Raw genomic sequence first — 8,297 nt, 5'->3', positions numbered from 1 at the left:
GACTCCTCATCCGTGAGCTCTGCTTCAGGGTGGGCCCGCCGACTCCCCACCCGTGGGCTCCAGTTCAGGTGAGCCCGCCGACTCCCCACCCGTGGGCTCTGGTTCAAGGTGGGCCCGCTGACTCTCCACCCCTGACGCAGAGCCTGTGCCCTAGGCCTTCGCTGAGGAGCTCCATGAGCGGGTGCGCCGGGAGCTGTGGGCCTACGGCGGCAGTGAGCAGCTAAGCGTGGCCGACTTGCGCCGGCTGCGCTTCCAGGGCATCCGGCCAGCACCCGGGTACCCCAGCCAGCCCGACCACACCGAGAAGCTCACCATGTGGAGGCTGGCTGACATCGAGCGGGCCACAGGTAGTGAGGGCGGGAGGCACTGGGCTGTGCTGGGGGTTGAGGGCTGGGGCAGGCGGCAGCGGGGCTGATGCTGAGACCGTCTGCATCCCAGGTCTCTGCTGAGCCGTTCTGGCGTTTTCTGACTGCTCTTTACCTGTAAGGGGATTCGGCCCACTCACCCGGGGCCGGCTTGCCCTGCCCCGAGGTCTGCGTGTCCCTCTGCTCGCAGCATGCTCCCCCTCGCCGTCGGGGTGTCTGCCCTGGCCTGTGCTCAATCCCAGTGGTCAGAGCGTGACGTGGCATGTGCGTTTTGGTTACCGAGACCCACCACCTGACCCACGTGTCCCCAGCCCAGAGTGGCATTGGGCAGCCTTGTCACACCCTCACTGCACTGCCTGCGGGAAGCAGTTTTCAGTGGAACTGGCTGGAAGCACGCGTCAGAGCTGGGGAAGTCAGGGTCTGGGACTGAGTGAGCAGCGGCATGGTGTTGACCCCGGGAGCTGGGAAACCTGGCTTGGTGCCCTCTGCCGGGAGCTGGCAGGATGGCCTTGGCAGACAGGTGACCTTGAGGTGCTCTGCTTCCTGGTCCATCAGATGAGGGGCTTGGGTAGACAGCCATGTAGCCCCCCTGCGATGCCATGGAAGAGCTGACTGCTCACCCCTGAGAGGTTGCCCAGAGCCTGCAGAGCTGTCGGGGGGCACCCAGGCTCAGCACACACGGCCTCCCAGCTGCTCCCGCATGGCCGAGTGGGCGCGTGGTTCCCAGGCTGGTAGCACAGTCCTGTGTGCCCCGCGTCTGTTGAGGGGCGTGTCCTCACTCGTGTCCGACGTGTCCGGAGGGATGGCTGGGGCTGGCAGCCCCTGCCCTGTGAGGCTCGGTGGTGAGCCCGCCCTGCCCACTCTCCCTCCCCAGGTATCAGGCTCACGGAGTCCTTGGCCATGGCCCCGGCGTCTGCGGTGTCGGGGCTCTACTTCTCCCACCGCAAGGCCAGGTACTTCGCTGTGGGGAGGATTTACAAGGATCAGGTGAGTTCGCAGTTTCTTCATGGGCGACTTCCCTAGAGGCCTGTCTTATTTTGAATGGAGCTCTGGGACCTACTTTACTTTAAATGTGAATGAAGAGATTTTCCCTGGTCAGTGTCTTCCTTTGGTTTCAAGCCCTTCTCCCTTCTCTCACACACACGGCCAGCCGGCCAGCCAGCTTCTGAACTCCAGATTTCGACCGCATGCTGTTACCCTGCGTGAGAACGGAGGACCTGGGAGACGGACAATGTCTCTGAACTTAGTTGATGGCTGCTGGGTGCTTGCTGCAAACCCCGCGGCCTCGGAGCAGTGGTCCTACACTCTGGTCCCACGTGTGTCGTCTTTTGCAGGTTGAGGACTACGCTTCGAGGAAGGGCATGCCTGTGGCCCAGGTGGAGAAGTGGCTTGGCCCCGTCCTGGGGTATGACACAGACTAGCTGTCGCTTTCACCACTCAGCCTGACTCCCCGGCAGGGTTGCCAGATTGCCTTAAATCAGCAACTGCAAAAAGCCAAGCGCACCTGGTTGACTCCGCTTTGGGAAGACTGTGGGCTGGAGCCTGAAGGGCCAGGTCTTTCCTGGTTGACTCCGCTTTGGGAAGACTGTGGGCGGAGCCTGAAGGGCCAGGTCTTTCTCTTTCATCAGGCCCTGGGGTGCGTGGCCTGCACTGTGGCTAAAGACAGGCCCTGCGTGTCGCATTCCCACTTGTCCCGCCCACACTCAGCTGACACCCAGGGGCCACCTGCTCCGTTTTCATGTTTCCTAGTAAAGAAGTGTGGGGCTGAGCCGGAGGGGAGAGGTGCCTGTGTGGCTGAGGGGCTCTGAGGAGCAGGTGCCCTCCTCTGCGTGTGGCCAGCATGGGTTGTGTCAGCGAGGAAACCGTGACACTGCCATCCCTGGGAGACCTTGTTTTGTTTTGTTTTCGTTTTAGTTTTTTTTGAGAGGTTTTTGCTATAGGGCGCATACGCTCACCAGAAAGACAGAGACAGAAAGCGAGAAATCACCCCCCGCGGGGGATGGTCACTCCACAATCCCTTCTCCTCCAGTCTCCTCTCGGGATCTTGGGCACGCATGCACACGTGCCCGGCGTGAGTTTAAACCACCGGGTCCAGGACTCAAACCGTGGTTGGCTACCTGGGAGCCCAGCGACAGCCATTACGCCAACTGCTGGTCCCAGAAGACCTTGGTTTTGAAGGTTGTGCACTGCTCACACGGCAGCCTTGTCCCTGTGATTCCACGTTCCCCGCCCGGAGGCAGCAGGCCGGGCAGAGGCAGTCTGTTACGGGTGGGTAGCAGCATTTAGCCTTCCCAGCACTCAGCAGGCTCAGAGCCGCGATGCCGGCTGCAGAGCCGGAGAGGTGGGTGGTCAAGTCCCTTGGTTCTTCGTTTTCTGAACCAACCCAGCACCAAGCTCGTGCAGGTCGGCACACAGTGGCTCATCCTTGGTATATCAGCCGCATGGCTAAGGGCGTGGGCTTTAATCCGACCCTCTTGGGTTCAGATTTGAGCTGAGCCTCCAAGTCACTGTCTTGGCTGTAAAATGGAACAGAGGTTTTAGTTGTCCCCTCGGCACGAGGGGCAGACAAAGTAAGATGGGGCGTGGCGGACGTGTCGCCTGGTCCGGCACAGGAAGCACGTAGTGTGTCTCTGTACCGGTGAACCGGCCCCTCAGCTCAGGACGTAGGCGCTCGTGGGGAGGCGGTTGGAGGTGGAGGTGACGGGATGGGTGGCACCACGCGGGCGCACTCCGCCGGGCGCTGGCTCTGTCAAAGCCGCGTCAACTGCCTGGAGGGAGAAGCCACTCCCAGTGTCTTGCACTCACGAGGTTGGCCGTCCTCTGTTGCCAGCCCTCTCTTCCTCACCTCCTGCCGTGTGAGCTGGCTCTGCCCAGGGCAGTTCTGTCCCGCGTGTGTGCAGGTTTATTGGCGGACAGAGGGGACACCTGGGAGGCGCTAGCCCTGCGTGTCCATGGCAGCTGCCTGTAAGGTGATGGCCCCCTGCTTTTTCTTCAAAGCAGTATTCTTGGCCCGGGGAAGGGCAGGGCCCAGCACACAAGCCCCTCGCTTGAGGGACGTGTTTCTGTCCCATGGCAGGGATGTTACTCAGGCTTTGGTACATTCTTCCGTGAGAGAAAGCACAACCTTCGGACAGCTTAATTATAAGGGGATTTGAAAAATTCATGGAGAAATGGAATTAAAGTACAAGTTTATTTTGGTGACAAAAAATTGAAATCCACACGTAGTTTTGTTTTCAGTCTTTTTGCTGCAGGTGCTTGCACTGGCCAGAGAGAGAGGGACAGTGAGAAGCTACTCAGGAAGGATGGCCATGCCACAATCTCTTCATCTTCCTCTCAGGATTTTGGGCATCCACACACAGGTACCCAGTGTGTTTTTCACGCTGTGAGGTGTGGGATTTGAACCATGCAATCAGCCATGTGCGATCCAATGCCTTAACCACCATGCCACCTGCTGGCTATGTGTAATCTCTTCTTTTTAACTTTTTTGCCATAGGGCATCTGTGCTTGCTGGAGAGAGATAGGGAGAGGGAACACACGAACATGCTCCCAGTGTGATTTTCAAGCCTCTGGGTCCAGGACTCACACTGTGCTCGGCTGTGTGGGAGTCCAGCACACTAACCACCATGCTGCCTGCTGGCCCGACAGAGTTTTTAATAATACGCCCTTTCTGTGGGGTCACTCAGGATGCCTTGCATTTATTGAACTGAGTCTCCCGATTTCACCATGCCTCCCCCTTGGCTGTGCGTGCGATAGAACAGCTTCCGCGGAGTGCTCTAACCCTGGGACAGATTCCTTTTTTCCCTGAAGGCAAAAACAATTTGTGCAAGTGTGAGCACTATGTGATTGTTAGAGATTATGAAATGTGACAGGGACACGTCCCGTGTAGCCAGACTCAGGCGTGCCAGGAAATGGCGTCAGGTGGGACAGGCAGGTCAGCTCCGAGCCAGGTGCCCTGTTGCTGACTGTCCACCCAGAGCTCCTCCTCGTCATCCCCACCGGGGACTCAGCTCCTCGTTCCAATTCAGGAAAGGTCCGACTTAGTTCTTGCAAGAAACATGTTTCCAGAACCATCCATGCTCTGCTGCTGGCTCTGCTGTCTACACTGAGGAGGCTGAGCTGTGGGTGCTGGTGGAGACAGGGGCTCTAACCCTGCTCCTGCTTGTTCACAGCTGAGCACATAAGCTCCTCCTCACTTCTCAGGTATGCCCCCAGCAAATGGTTGAGGGCTACTCAGTGGTCCCAACCCCAGCCTCATGGCTCCTACCCCAGCTTGCCCAGCACCAGCCATGGCTATTAGGGACTTAAATACGAGAGCACAAGTTTCAGGCCTGATGTGAAAGAGGCTCAGGGCAGAAAGCAGCCCTGGGACCGTGCTAGTCAGAGTGGGCTGGTCAGACTAGAGCTGGTCAGAGTGGCGGCGGTCAGGGTGGGCTGGTCAGAATGGGGGCGGTTGGTCAGACTGGGGCTAGTCCGTGTGGGGTTGGTCACTGGTTTACCCAAGCCTCAACCAAGGCGAGTTCAGGCAAAGAAACAACTGAAGTGAAATGACAGGCCAGAATGTGTGCTTTACAGGTCGGTAACCAACCGTGGTTCGAGTCCTGGACCCAGAGGCTTGAAACTCGCTCTGGTGCATGTGCATGTGTGCCCAAAATCCCAAGAGGAGAACAGAGGAGAAGGGATTGTGGTGTGGCCATTCCTGGCGTTGGGGTGGGGAGCTGATTTCTCTCTGTCTGTGGCGAGCACATGTGCTTTACATCTTTCCTTTAAAAAAAAAAAAAGAATTTCTATTTTTAAATTAGTGGAAGACTGAAACAGCAGGTTGTCAGTAGCCTTGCAGCCAGGAGTGAGTCGATGCCAGGGAGGTCCCCTCACAGCTGTCACAAGTAGACTCGGGCTCCCAGGACACGTGTTCAGAAGACCATGGGACTTGCAGTGGCAGGGGCCTGGACGGGCACCGCCACTCAGAGGGTAGCTGCACGGCGCACCCCGCATGGCTGACGGCTTGCTCTGGACGGGCACCGCCACTCAGAGGGTAGCTGCACGGCGCACCCCGCATGGCTGACGGCTTGCTCTGGACGGGCACCGCCACTCAGAGGGTAGCTGCACGGCGCACCCCGCATGGCTGACGGCTTGCTCTGGACGGGCACCGCCACTCAGAGGGTAGCTGCACGGCGCACCCCGCATGGCTGACGGCTTGCTCTGGACGGGCACCGCCACTCAGAGGGTAGCTGCACGGCGCACCCCGCATGGCTGACGGCTTGCTCTGGACGGGCACCGCCACTCAGAGGGTAGCTGCACGGCGCACCCCGCATGGCTGACGGCTTGCTCTGGACGGGCACCGCCACTCAGAGGGTAGCTGCACGGCGCACCCCGCATGGCTGACGGCTTGCTCTGGACGGGCACCGCCACTCAGAGGGTAGCTGCACGGCGCACCCCGCATGGCTGACGGCTTGCTCTGGACGGGCACCGCCACTCAGAGGGTAGCTGCACGGCGCACCCCGCATGGCTGACGGCTTGCTCTGGACGGGCACCGCCACTCAGAGGGTAGCTGCACGGCGCACCCCGCATGGCTGACGGCTTGCTCTGGACGGGCACCGCCACTCAGAGGGTAGCTGCACGGCGCACCCCGCATGGCTGACGGCTTGCTCTGGACGGGCACCGCCACTCAGAGGGTAGCTGCACGGCGCACCCCGCATGGCTGACGGCTTGCTCTGGACGGGCACCGCCACTCAGAGGGTAGCTGCACGGCGCACCCCGCATGGCTGACGGCTTGCTCTGGACGGGCACCGCCACTCAGAGGGTAGCTGCACGGCGCACCCCGCATGGCTGACGGCTTGCTCTGGACGGGCACCGCCACTCAGAGGGTAGCTGCACGGCGCACCCCGCATGGCTGACGGCTTGCTCTGGACGGGCACCGCCACTCAGAGGGTAGCTGCACGGCGCACCCCGCATGGCTGACGGCTTGCTCTGGACGGGCACCGCCACTCAGAGGGTAGCTGCACGGCGCACCCCGCATGGCTGACGGCTTGCTCTGGACGGGCACCGCCACTCAGAGGGTAGCTGCACGGCGCACCCCGCATGGCTGACGGCTTGCTCTGGACGGGCACCGCCACTCAGAGGGTAGCTGCACGGCGCACCCCGCATGGCTGACGGCTTGCTCTGGACGGGCACCGCCACTCAGAGGGTAGCTGCACGGCGCACCCCGCATGGCTGACGGCTTGCTCTGGACGGGCACCGCCACTCAGAGGGTAGCTGCACGGCGCACCCCGCATGGCTGACGGCTTGCTCTGGACGGGCACCGCCACTCAGAGGGTAGCTGCACGGCGCACCCCGCATGGCTGACGGCTTGCTCTGGACGGGCACCGCCACTCAGAGGGTAGCTGCACGGCGCACCCCGCATGGCTGACGGCTTGCTCTGGACGGGCACCGCCACTCAGAGGGTAGCTGCACGGCGCACCCCGCATGGCTGACGGCTTGCTCTGGACGGGCACCGCCACTCAGAGGGTAGCTGCACGGCGCACCCCGCATGGCTGACGGCTTGCTCTGGACGGGCACCGCCACTCAGAGGGTAGCTGCACGGCGCACCCCGCATGGCTGACGGCTTGCTCTGGACGGGCACCGCCACTCAGAGGGTAGCTGCACGGCGCACCCCGCATGGCTGACGGCTTGCTCTGGACGGGCACCGCCACTCAGAGGGTAGCTGCACGGCGCACCCCGCATGGCTGACGGCTTGCTCTGGACGGGCACCGCCACTCAGAGGGTAGCTGCACGGCGCACCCCGCATGGCTGACGGCTTGCTCTGGACGGGCACCGCCACTCAGAGGGTAGCTGCACGGCGCACCCCGCATGGCTGACGGCTTGCTCTGGACGGGCACCGCCACTCAGAGGGTAGCTGCACGGCGCACCCCGCATGGCTGACGGCTTGCTCTGGACGGGCACCGCCACTCAGAGGGTAGCTGCACGGCGCACCCCGCATGGCTGACGGCTTGCTCTGGACGGGCACCGCCACTCAGAGGGTAGCTGCACGGCGCACCCCGCATGGCTGACGGCTTGCTCTGGACGGGCACCGCCACTCAGAGGGTAGCTGCACGGCGCACCCCGCATGGCTGACGGCTTGCTCTGGACGGGCACCGCCACTCAGAGGGTAGCTGCACGGCGCACCCCGCATGGCTGACGGCTTGCTCTGGACGGGCACCGCCACTCAGAGGGTAGCTGCACGGCGCACCCCGCATGGCTGACGGCTTGCTCTGGACGGGCACCGCCACTCAGAGGGTAGCTGCACGGCGCACCCCGCATGGCTGACGGCTTGCTCTGGACGGGCACCGCCACTCAGAGGGTAGCTGCACGGCGCACCCCGCATGGCTGACGGCTTGCTCTGGACGGGCACCGCCACTCAGAGGGTAGCTGCACGGCGCACCCCGCATGGCTGACGGCTTGCTCTGGACGGGCACCGCCACTCAGAGGGTAGCTGCACGGCGCACCCCGCATGGCCTACGGCTTGCTCCAGTCAGCTGCACGTGGCCGCCGAGGCAGTGCATGCACACACACTCGCCCTGACTGGGCAGGGTGCGGGCCTGCTGTCTCCAGGGGCCTGGACATGGGTGAGCTTAGTTCACCCTTGGGGTGTCGTTTAGCTGTGGAACGGATGGACTGGAGCGGGTCCTCACAGTGAGAGTGAATCAGATTTTATTTTTATAAAAAGCCCCAGGAGACCACATATGGCCTGCTACTATTTTTATTGAGCTCCAAACCAAGCAAACCAAAGGCTCGTCTGCGCATGCACGTGCGATAAGCAGGCATGCAGAAAGAAAGTGACAGGATGGTAGCCGGTTTACCACCACTCCCCGTGGGCGTGACCCGTGGGAGGTGCGGGCTGGGAGGCAGTTCTGGGAGGGCGGGCGGTGGGCGCTGCGTGTGCCCGGCCTGGCCTGT

The 8,297-nt window shown here is 62.1% G+C and overlaps 1 protein-coding gene across 1 annotated transcript in view; it reads left to right on the top strand.

The window, feature by feature from the left end:
- Nucleotides 1-2,371, top strand: part of MTR (5-methyltetrahydrofolate-homocysteine methyltransferase) — a 74,544-nt gene extending 72,173 nt beyond the window's left edge. Inside the window, exons 30-32 of the mRNA XM_006145950.3 lie at nt 155-347; nt 1,240-1,352; nt 1,700-2,371. Coding sequence (XP_006146012.1) covers nt 155-347; nt 1,240-1,352; nt 1,700-1,786 — 393 coding nt within the window. The 3' untranslated portion in view covers nt 1,787-2,371. The remainder of the gene's footprint in view (nt 1-154; nt 348-1,239; nt 1,353-1,699) is intronic.
- Nucleotides 2,372-8,297: the final 5,926 nt, after the last annotated feature.

This window comes from Tupaia chinensis, unplaced genomic scaffold (genome assembly GCF_000334495.1).
Source record: "Tupaia chinensis unplaced genomic scaffold, TupChi_1.0 Scaffold000161_1, whole genome shotgun sequence".
Lineage (NCBI taxonomy): Eukaryota > Metazoa > Chordata > Mammalia > Scandentia > Tupaiidae > Tupaia > Tupaia belangeri.
This window is presented reverse-complemented; position numbering and strand designations above follow the sequence as displayed.